Source organism: Branchiostoma lanceolatum, chromosome 1, assembly GCF_035083965.1.
Source record: "Branchiostoma lanceolatum isolate klBraLanc5 chromosome 1, klBraLanc5.hap2, whole genome shotgun sequence".
Lineage (NCBI taxonomy): Eukaryota > Metazoa > Chordata > Leptocardii > Amphioxiformes > Branchiostomatidae > Branchiostoma > Branchiostoma lanceolatum.
The window spans coordinates 20,727,517-20,739,724 of NC_089722.1; the positions used below are offsets into that span (position 1 = coordinate 20,727,517).

Here is a 12,208-nt window from a genome sequence, read left to right on the forward strand (position 1 = left end):
TTTCTCTTCTGTATGTCACTGATGAAGACAATGATGAGAGTTAGGAGAACCAAAGTGTCATTTTCTGTTTGAAAGAAATAATCAAAACAGAACTAAACAAAAGATTTAGGATGATTGGTCTTGAAAGGATTTTAGATCTGAGTAATGATTGGTTCGTGGACTGATTGATTGATTTAATTAATGTGTTTCTTGTGTTGAGAATTTTAACAGATTAAGACAATTTTCTCGCTCTTGCATGCAAAATGTTCAGGGTAGTCCACAAATCATTCCAATCTTTGCACGGCTTTTTAACACCCAGAGCTTAGATTCCCACAGATAGGACAGTGGACACTACAACATCTTTAACCACTTTTGTTTCTCTTTTCTGCCAGTCGTGCTATTGTGGGTGGAGATTTGAGTCTAACATCCCCAGTAATTTAAAAGCACCACAGAGCAAACTCTGCTTGGTCTTTGTAGTTGCATGTTTGGGTCTTGCCACATTGTAATATCGAAACAGGGACACCAGTATGCTCTATTGTACATGTATGTTATTCTGTCTATTCAAGGAGGTTTGATTTAACCCTCTTTGTTGTTATTGTTATTGCAATCCCACGGACAAGCCAATAATGAGAGCAAGGAGAACCAGAAGTGTCATAACACAGCCAGCTATCATAAACATTTTCTGTTTGAAGGAAAAAACAAAACAGAACAAAAACAGGATTAATTTTAAAACAAGCTTTTCAAAAGGCTTTCAGGTTATATCCGAGTAATGATTGGTTGGTGCACTGATTGATTTAAGCGATGTGTTTGTTGTGCTGACAATATTAACAGTTTAAGATGATTTTCTCACTCTTGCATGCACAATGTTCTGGTTCCTTCTGATCTTTGCACAGCTTTTTAACACCCAGAGATAGGATTCCCACAGATGGGAGAGTGGAAACACACCGCACACCAACGTTAGGCTAACACCCCATTCCACTAGTGCAGTGACCTTGCTGCGACCGCACATTTTGAGTACTAGTGTTTGAAGAATTTTATTGATAAAAAAACAAATCTTAAATGCTTTGTGTGTTTTAATTTTTCAGCTCAGATTTTTACATTTTGCCTGATATTTCAATTCTGAAGTCAAGGGCCACGCCATGAAGTACAATTTAGGTCACAGCAAGATCACCGATCGTTGTCTAGTGGAGAGGGGTCTTAATGGGGAGCCACTACCACTATCACAGCAGGTAAGGCGTGTGCACGTCAACCGAACCCCACAGAGAGCCCAATTATCAAGGCGATCACTCCGATCAGCACCACCACACAGATCGCAATCATGAACTTTTTCTGTCGTAAACGGGGGAAAACAAAGAAGAGAAGAAAAAGGAGTAAGTAACGTCGTGGCAAGCACACATGCAAGGCTTATCCAAGAGGAAGAGAACTTTGTGTGTTTTGTTCTTTTACCGTTAGCATCTTCCTGTGCCACAAACGGAGGCTACAATGATAATCACAATGACTCCTATCAGGACCAAGACGCAGATGGCTATCATGATCTTTTTCTGTTGAGGGAAAGAAACGTGTCGTATGACAAGTAGCAAAAAATTACAAAGCTTTACTTGCTGCCAAAATTATACATTTTCTAAAGCATGCTGTCAAATCAGACAATCAACACAATCTATGCCACGTGATGACACACGACACAGAAAATCATGCACACAAATTCACTTCAACCAAGGCATGCAGAAATCACACATAATCACAAACGAAATCAAAGAAAAAACACAAACACACGAAAGGTTGGAAAATAATACGGTACTATGCCGAGACCAATAAGCACTCAAAGCACAAAAACTAAAAGTGAAGTATGGAAAATCAAACACAATCACAACAGAAATCAGAATGCAACTGAAAGAAAACCTTACCCTCCTAGCTTTACTTTGGTACTTGACAGCTTTCTTGGTATCCCCTACTGCCGTTTCCACGTAGTCGACAGCATGCTCCACATTGTATTCAATTCTGTCTATCATTTCTCCCTGTCATGCAGAAGTACAATTCTGGTAAGTTGCGGACCGACAACGTGCTACTCACCCGTCTAGCCTTACTCTGGTACTGCACTGCCTTCTTTGTGTCTGCCACGGCCGTTTCTACGTAATCGGCAGCGTGTTCCACATTGTACTCAATCCTGTCAATCATTTCGCCCTGTTTTAGTGGACACAAAGGGGTGGACACACATGATGACAAACACACACGGCCAAAAAGAAACGGTTACAACAGCAACAACACTGGATAATGTACACAACTTCTTTTTGTCGCCATTATCGACACAATAAGCCAGTTCCATGGTTTAAAATGCACATACATGACTTGTGTATGCAATGTGTATATCAATAAGTCAAAGTTGAAGGCCCAGCCTTGTCAAAACAAGAGGGCAGGCGGCTATTTTCACCGCCTACTTTCAATTTTGTGGCGGCTACTTTTGTGTAGAATTTTGATAAAAAGCACAACTAAATTTTAGTTACAAAAGTTAAGTTGTAAAATGCACATAAAAGTTGCCCAGAATATACCAAAAACCATATTTAGGGGGTCTCAATTTACAATTTTTTAGGGGGAGTCCCCCCAGAACACCCCTACGGGAGGGGGAGACCATACCCACCCCCGGCGAGCGACTTCTTTGCTCGCATAGGGCCACTACAGGGCCCGCCTGTTACTTTTGGATATTAGCCTCCTACTCAAAAATTTTGTGACAAGGCTGAAGGCCCCTGAGATATTAACAAAACACGTCTGGACATGGTATGAAGCATGGCCCAGACAAGTTAGGGACCATCACCTTTGACCTTTTGCATTTGCAGTTCAAACCGTGAACCAGCTTATTACCATAGATTCTCTATGACATTTCTGCATGACCCAAAAACTTACCTGCATCTTTTCAAAGACTTCAAAAGAAGTGTCTAATGGAGGGATAAGTGTGGTTACATTGCGTTCACCATGAAAATGGACACTTTGGATACCTAATCTAGTTACAGACTACAGAATACGTAAGACTGAAAACTTCCTGGATTTCTACCACAATAAACGAATGTCAAATGGGTGGAAAGCCTGAACTGTGGAAAGTGGAAGAACACTATGAAGATGTTGCGACACGCGACAGGAACAAACAGGACTCCACAGAAACTGCCATGTAGACATACCAAGGGCGATAAACCAGGGATTTCCCAGCTCTAACTAAGAAATTCAAATTCGGTAACACCGTGTCATGATACCACACCCTTTACTTATACCCCTGTCACACAGTAGGAAAACTGATTGACCAATGAGTCTGCGAGTTCTAAATTACATATTGTTTTCCAGTAATACGCCCTATGTTCTCTTGATCATTTCGTGATTTTTAGGAAACAAGTGATATTTGTTGGAGAACGGGCCCTGTTTAATGCAATAGGGTAGATTTTCAGGCAAAAAATTTGCATGACTCTCTGATGACTTTGAGATTCAGGGACTTTCTGGCAATCAACAAATATGGCCGAAGTTCATAGACTGTGTGACAGAGGCATTAAACTTGCAGTACACCCTAATCCATCAATGTATCTAGAGATGCATCCTGATGGACCAATCACAATGGCACCAATAGCACAACAGAAATGGTGCTGATCTGGTCTTCAACTGTGCAACTTCAACTTTTCTCAGTGAAAGTAACGGCACAGCCACATTCGTCATAGGCCAATGTACGATCTTTTTGAGTAGGCTGTGACAGAGTCAACTGCAGACCAGGATCTACTTGTAAGACAGTCTTTTCCATAACATTAGACAGCTGAATTTTGTAGGACAAATGTATGACTATCCCAGCAATGCCTTCAGTTGGTGATCGTACAACGATCGTACGACGAATGTGACTGGGCCCTAATTCTTCAACTCACCTATCTGTCTTCTAAAAAACAGAACAATGTTAACACACTAAATTTACTAAAGTATTGCCTTGTTGCAACTGCAAGCCCACCAACTTTCTTACTAATCTTGCAAATAAGTTACTTCAAAAGACATTATCAGTCTTCTATTTGAAGAATATTCAATCTCTGACTACAACCGAATAAAATACAGAGATTACTTCCGGACATTTTGAGTGACATCCATCACTCTTCTTTAGCGTCACTATAATGAACATTGTGTTCAAATGTTTTTTCCAGTTACCATGTACTTAGTATTGACTCATTCTGCCAATTCATTCTAGTATTCTAGTGATGCTGAAGAAGAGTAATGCAGGTCACTCGAAATGTTCGGAAGTAAACTCTCGAATCTTTTTTTCCTTTACTGCTGTTCTAAAATCGTTTGTTGTTTATACCAAATGACAGTTACTCAAGAAACTGGATACAATTTTGAAACTGTTTGTTGTTTGTTTTCATTGTTCCTTTAATGCTATTCTATAATCATTTGTTGTTTACGCCAAATGACAGTTACTCAAGCAACAGGATAAAATTTAGAAACTGTTGGTTGTTTGTTTGTTGTTGATTTTCATCGTTCCTTACCTGCTGTTCTACAAGCATGGCCATGTCCATGAACATGTCGTGAAGCTCTCTGATGCTGCTCTCCAACTTCATGATGTCGTTGTGTCGCGCCTCGATGTCACTCAGAGCCTGCTTTGCATGTTGGGTGTCCATGATGATCTGTACCGACAAGTACAAGTAACAGTTAGTAAAAAAAGAAAGAAAAAAAAGAGAAAATTTAACGGTTCTCAGTGGCAAATGTGCTAGATGTTGGCACATCGGCAACCAAATTTGCAGTGTGTTTTTTGGCACACAGTTTGACAGATTAGCCGAATAGGCTCGGTGGGCGTCACTCCACCGTCTGGAAAGGTAGTGTAAAGTGCCTTTCCCAAGGACACAACGTAGGGGCATGGTGAGTATCGTACTAGGGACCGATTCTGAGTTCAACGCTCTAACCGTTACGCCAAGCTGACGTCATAGCAGTTAGTAAGGTAAGGGTAAAGCGTCCGACCTTACACTGTGAACGAAGCATAACTTTTTTCAGTAGCTACATGTAGTAGTGCAACGCGGTCTCCCCAAGGCTTGTGTCTTCAGCCAAGCACACTGGGTCTCCCGTACTCTTCTTGATACGTGTGTTGGGTTCTTTTACGAGCAGAGGTTTGATGCTAACGCCTAAAGCTACCTCATACAGAAGACCGCCTTACGTTACCATCCTAAATGACGATACCTTAAAACACATCCGAGCTGGGGCCGAACCCCCGCTCACAGATCCACGGAATATGATTTCAGTGGGTGTGGCAAAGCAGCCGGATCACTTACCAACTTACGCCATGGAGACATGCATGGTTAGCTTTCCAGTGTTACTATTCTCGTAAATCGTAGTGTTCTGGCACAGAAAGATAAGAATTTACTATGCAAAAATGGGCTAAGTCGAAAATGTGTCGTCACTGCCAATAAATTTGCTGCAAAGATACACAAAATCTTCTACGTCTCAAGCTTTACGCTTTATTTCCTAATACTCATCTTTTTCTACACTGTTCTGGAAACACACAGTAGGGATGTAATAAACTTGTAACTGTACTACTGAGGAATGACCCTTACTTAGCAGAAACAGGTATACTACTACATGATCTTTCATTGCAAGTGCATCTTCATACAAAAAATACTCCTTTTCTGTCAGGGCACATTCTCGACCCAATATCTTTTAACGATACAAGGTGGGACTACTTTTGGTTAATTTCAGAACTTTTGTTGTAAAGGTATTTCCTGTATCACAGCAAAATTTCAACAAGAAGCCATTCCATTGCTTGCTTCCTCAGCTTTGCATCAATACCAATGTTCAGGCACTCAATGATGGCAAGAGAGTGTATATTTTGTTGGCTATGCACATCAATGGCAATGGCGTCGATTTGCGGAGCCAGAAAAAAATGCTGAATTTGTGAAAGAACCTTTTTATGCATCTTGGCCACATCTGGGGACATCTTGCACATTTTTGTACAGCACAGGAACTTGATAACAGAGACAAAAACAAGGAGAGATCCTCAGAAAGGGTTTTCATCTTGTTACGAGTGGCATGATGTAGAACTCTGACAAATGACTCTCGGTGTTGACAAAGCAACTTTATGTTTGCAAAGCACATATTCATAATAGATGCTTAGAAAATTCACCAAAGGTACTATTAGGATTTACATAGTCCCTTCAAAACCATACTGATTTACAATGCTACTAAATTTAGTATAAGGTAAAGGTTCTCATGGCGTTTTTGTGGATGTAGGGATAGTGTGTTGTTACCCACTCTGTCTAGGGCACGGTATTGGAAAGTGGGGCCCATCCCTCTCCTTCCACTGCCTTTTACTTCCCCAACCAAAGTCAGGTCCCCATTTTCACACCTGGGTGGAGTGAGGAAAGTCATGTTAAGTCTAGCCGGGAATGCCAGGAATCAAACCCGTTACCTCTCGATCTCGTGTCCACTAGCCAAGCCATTCAACATCACACATAAAAAACATAACTGCAGCTACTTACTCCAGAGGTGAAAATTGCTGGGTTCCCACTCTCTAGCATCTCTTCTAGTTCCTCATTGGTGGTCTGCTTGCCGGTGATCTCCAGCTGTCGCTGGATGCGCCCTTTGCAGCGCTCGCGGTAGTCTGTTTGCGTGGTGTTATAGTCCGTCATCACCTCAACAAACTTACGCGAAAGGGTGGAATGCTGCGGAGGGGTATAGCGTCATTTTCCCTGATTAGTTAAAATCCTTACCACAATTTTCCATGTATAGCCCTTGGGCCACACAGTTGTGCAAATACATGTATTACAACAGGGGGATAGTCCACTTTTAAATTACAGATTAGAGAGCAACATTCATAAAGTTAATTCGTTGTTTTCCTTATTTTGCTCAAAAGATCTGGAAGCTAGAGGAACGAGTGCAGAGTAGTTTTCAGAATGATACTGATGTTACAAATAGCACAAAATTACCATATGTGTTACTGCTTACAAACAAACCTTGTCTTTATCATTCAAACCTTTCTCATGCTAGAGGTCTGTCAGTACAACAAACTTAGATTTAGGAGTATGAGAGTGAAAGGCTATTAGTAAGAACTTACAAGTTATCAAGTGTGAGAGTGACGTTACCTGAGTTTTACGTATCCTAAGATCTGCGGAAGCCTTGTTGGTGCTCTCCTCCTGTTCTATATTCTGCTCAATAACTGGAAAATAAAGAATGCACGTGAGATGCTACATACATGTACTCTACCCCCATTTCAATTTCCTTACATTCCCTTGCTTAAATTTAATAAAATTCACTGATTCTAAAATCAACTTCATTTATGAGCACATCACAATTTAACGAATAACCCGTTTCACGGTCTAAACTGCACATGCACAGCGTGATGCAATGTGGGTACTATGTCAAAGCTAAAAGCCCCTAGCTAATTTATATGTACAGTTGCCTACGCTGTAGCCAACCAGTGATAATGATGATGAACTTGCAAATAGTTCTCGTCTAGACCATGCTTGATACCAAGCTTGATATCATGCCTGAACTGTTTGTTAATGTCTCAGGGGCCGTCAACTTTGACATATTACCTCTCGCTGTGCATGGGCACTTTAAACTGTGAACCAGCTTATTGGCGACCACAAAATATCTCAATTTCCTGCATTCAAATTAGCATAACACACATTCCGTTATATTCTGCGAATCTAAAGCTTCCAACCTCCAATAGGTATATTCTACCATTAACCACAAACGAACTAAAACATTTTGACATAAATCATGCACTCAACCGTCCCCATGGCAATACTATTTTATTGCCTTTCTTGTTGATGATGATTTTGGAAGTGATACAGACTGGACTGGACTGAAAGCGAGTCTCGAATGCTTACCTTTAAGCTTGGAACGGACCTTGTTGGCAGTCTTCTTGATGTCTGCCATTAAGTCCTCAAGCTCTTCTTTTGTTTCTGAAAAACACAGAAAAATACCGATCAACTACAAGACTCATGAGTAAACATGGATGAATGCAAGACGGTACAAGAAGTGTGCTGCTGCAGTTGTTGCTTGGAATAATAATAAGTTTATTGCAAGTTCTTGCCCGCAGGCTAATTGAAAGTACAGTCAAACCTGCCCAAGGTGACCACCCGGCGGACCGAGCAAAAACGGTCGCGATGGACAGGTGGTCGCCATGAAGAGGATTCCACTCACATGTTTCCAGGTCGAGGTTTTCAAATACAGTACGTAAATGGATGGAAAATTATGTGAATTTAGACAGCAAGACCCCCACCAGGTTCAATTCTCATTGACAGAAAGATTCTACAAAATTACATTTTCCGTTATCGTTGTAAATTGTATATCGCTAACGTTAACATCGTGTACAAATTTTCGTCATAATTTTGACTACAAAACAATGGTCGCCTCGATGATCTCGCAGCGATCTCCCGCGTACACACACACACACACGCACATCATCGAAGTTTTAAGGCCTAAGACAAATCTCTAGAAAACAGCTGCTGGCCCCAGCCTTTTTTGGGACCCCGGCCGCTGGATAAAAGGGTAAAAAAGTTTTCGATCTGACAACTAAAAAACGGAACGGTGTGATTTCGTCGTGCCGCGCCACACCGCCAAGCTCTATGCGACCGCATCGAAAGGTATGAGTCAGTGCAGCAGAACGCACAGCGTCCAATAAAGGTTTGTGAGATTCATGGAAATAAAAAGAAAATAAGAATATTCATTTTCATCAATTACTAGAGTATTTGTAAATGTTCATACACAAAAGCATCGTGTTTTAGAAAGGTCAGCGCAAGGAGGTTGGTCAGCGGTACGCCAAATCCGGGCCGCGCCAAAATGCCCAAATCCAAGATGGCGTCGGGACCAAGGACAACATTTCTCGCCCGATGTTTTGCCCGCCGCGAAGTCATTTTTGGGCGGAATTTAGTAAGACACAGACACATTTTTATTGAAAATACAAGGAATAGATAGTAATTTCTGTGAAATCTGACTTTTTGACGCCATGCACTACGTATTCGTTTTGAAAATTGAGTTTAAACCGAACTGAGTTTGCGGTAAACTATAAGATTACGATAGGCACAACAACATCACAAACTACAGTGTTTATAGGGGGAACGTTTTATTAAAATACTTCATGGAGGAATCGATGCTATAACATTGCTATTCCATATATTTTTGTCCTTATTTTGTCCTTTAAAGTCTTGACAACATTTCCGTGAAATCCGACAGCAAAATGATCCGATGTCACCACACGCTTGAAAATTAGGCGGCCGCCATGGGCAGGGATTGTGCTCTGTGCGGTCCCAATTCGTGGCGGTCGCGGTCGCGTTGGACGGGTGGTCGCCTTGGGCAGGCAGCTTAATGCTTGTGCCTATGGGGAAAACTTTCGGGACCGAGAAAAAGCGGTCGCCATGGCCAGGTGGTCGCGTTGAAAAGGTGGTCGCCTAGGCAGGTTTGACTGTACATGTAACACGAAGGGACGGACAGACAATGGGTAACGATATAATAGCATGTGACTATTCTAGTCTGGTATACTGACACTAAATTGTATCTTATCTGGGTTTGACTTCTTTTTCCAAGACAGTGGAAGACAAATGATCCCACTTTTTCTCTATTGTGTGGGTTTTGTGATGTTAAGAGGAGAGTAGTTTTCTTTTTGTCTGAAAACAACAATAAGCTAGGTCATTATTTCACTCTATAATCTTATTTCAAGAACTGCTAGCTCAGCATTAGTCAACTCCCTGTAAACTTTGGATGAAGACAATAGAGACATCAGAAATTGTCAGTTATCAAAATTAATGTTTTTATACATGATATCACCAAAATCAGAAATAGCCTGAGTACAGAAAAGCAATTTCATCCATAAAGAAGTGACCCAAAACTGCAAAGCACTCTTATCTCTAACTTAACAGCTCCATTACAGAAAATCATTAAATCCAGTCAGATTAAGATCTGACAATTTGTGTACCAGAATCGCATCAATCAAACGTTTAAATTCTCCCCCAAATACAGTAAAGCTTGTTTTTGCGTTGGTTTTATTTTCCCGTGACCCCTTACCACGAAATTATGACACCGCAACTCTGTGTCTTGCATCACTACATTAACTGTATCACTACATACTGTATCATGGGAGTGGTTTCATCTGCGAACTTAACAGAACACATCGCAAAAACTCTCCTTTCTCCTTCTAACAAAAACTACGTCCCCGCGAAAACAAACCAATCTACTATATAAAGAAAGAACAAGAATCTACGGTACATGTTATGCTGTACACACAAGTACAAGAGCGTAAAGGCGATAACATCTGGTAACAAAACAGGAGCCCTTTGTAAACACCTGGTGAAGAAGTGAAGATTTGACAGCTACATTGTACACTGCCCGCGGCACAGTTTCTCATCAATAAACATCAATCTAGACCTTTTGCTGGAGGGAGAGCTTCATGGGGGCTTTGTTCTGAATTATTCAACAGGCTCTGCTCATCCTTCACTGTGCCCTGACATCCTACATGCTCGAGTGTGAATATGGTCATGCCGCCGCTGGTTTCATGCTAATCCTATCAACGACAGGATCCAGCAAACGCACAAGGCCTCGGAAAAAGAATGTTGTGTTTCCGGTTAACCCGACTGTCCGAGCTGTGTCTCTAGCCTTTTTGGGGGGAGTTAGGGGGTCGACTGCTGGAAAGATTTTCAACCTTACATCTGAGGGATGAAAACGTTGTAGAATTGTTTTCCAACATGCTCTCCCCATTGCATGCTGCAATAGAAAATTGTGCTTTAATAATGTACATCTGTATGATTAAGAAAATCGAATAATATTGAGAAAACCAGTGTCGTGACACATTTTCGTTTTACATTGTTAAACTAAGAGTATTTGTTGGATTTTTTTCGGCCAAAATCTAAAGAAAAAATAGAACCCCTACCTAGCTAATAACCCTTATATTTTCCAGACGTTAATTGGATTATTTGGAAACACAACATTGATTTTCCTGGGTCTGAGAAAAGATCAGATCTTGGCATGAGTGAAGATCAGACCGTCTACTGTCAGGGCTCGAAATTCATTTTTGGAAATAGGTGCACTGGTGCACCCAAACTAAAAAATTAGGTGCACAGAAAATAATTTGGGTGCACCACATAAAATAAAGTTGAATGATACCAAAACATAAGCTTGACGCTACAGCCTCTCTTAAGAACTTCAATCTGTGGTTCTACCCAGATTTCAAATTGCAACCAAGCAATACATCAAATAAAGTACAAAAGATTATATTGCTTTTACTGATACTTACATTTTAAGAATATTCTGTATGCTAGTGTACAAGAGAACCTTTACCCTAAAGAGTACAAAAATATCTAGGTACACTGGTGCACCCACAGTCAAAAATTTTGGGTGCACACAGGTGCACATGCACCCACTATTTCGAGCCCTGACTGTACACACTTATTTCTTAAATACTAATCTTTGACAATCATATTCAAAATCAGTTGTGGGAACTATCATAGCATATTTGCGGCTTATGACTAAATGCCTCTTGATGAAAATAAGTTGACTTATTGAGGTTACATCAATTTTATGAGCCTGGTTACCAAGGACGAGTCGATACATTAAGCATTATGATGATCTCCTGACCTCAAAGGCCTCAGGCCTATTCACTAATGAACTGATCAATACCACCAACTACCCCCTAGCCACGATACTTCATAGTGCCACAATCATATATCTATCACTGCAGTGCAAGACTGGTCATTGCTCCACTTGTCAATTAATTAAATCAGGGCAGCCGCCAAGCCTAGGGAGCATTTTGATGAGATTTGGTCAGTAGTGATGATTACATTCGGCAAACTTCAATTACTTTTATCCAGCCCGACTGTCTCTTTCGTTCCCTCTGCCAGCTACTGCAAATGCATTTAAGTTAGCGGTGGTTTACTGTCTGTAGTTGCCGTGGTAACCTCTTCACCACTGCGAAAATGCTTGTTCTGTCTTCTGCCCACCTACCACCTTGTTTCAATCGCAAACTAAAAAACACTTCATTTTCCCTGTACCGCGAAATTAATTCACCGCAAACTTTAATGCATTTACAGTATATATATTCAATTGTCTTCTCTTCCGGCATTTCTCAGAGCTCGTGAGTCCTGCAGTCGTTTTGTGGTTAATATCATTCCGCGATGATACATTTGTACTACGCTAGAATATTTAAAGGATAATTACATATGAGAGGGCACAGCGGCTTCCCATAATTAATATTCCTTAAAGAATCCAGAATGAACTTATCCCCATGCTTTAT

At 40.9% G+C, this 12,208-nt stretch overlaps 1 protein-coding gene across 7 annotated transcripts in view; it reads right to left on the minus strand.

Annotated features, from left to right (window-relative positions):
* LOC136440534 (syntaxin-like) overlaps positions 1–12,208 on the minus strand; it is a 53,618-nt gene that overhangs the window by 11,955 nt on the left and 29,455 nt on the right. For 2 of the 7 annotated variants that reach the window (XM_066436637.1, XM_066436628.1), the window contains exons 4-8: positions 7,812–7,886; positions 7,062–7,135; positions 6,459–6,641; positions 4,479–4,616; positions 2,050–2,160 (exon numbers count right to left, since the gene is read on the minus strand). In XM_066436637.1, the coding sequence (XP_066292734.1) occupies positions 2,050–2,160; positions 4,479–4,616; positions 6,459–6,641; positions 7,062–7,135; positions 7,812–7,886 (581 nt within the window). Of the gene's footprint in view, positions 1–654; positions 1,309–1,425; positions 1,521–1,883; positions 1,995–2,049; positions 2,161–4,478; positions 4,617–6,458; positions 6,642–7,061; positions 7,136–7,811; positions 7,887–12,208 lie in introns of those variants that run through there. The other 5 variants (XM_066436595.1, XM_066436586.1, XM_066436612.1 and 2 more) reach the window with 5 other exon arrangements.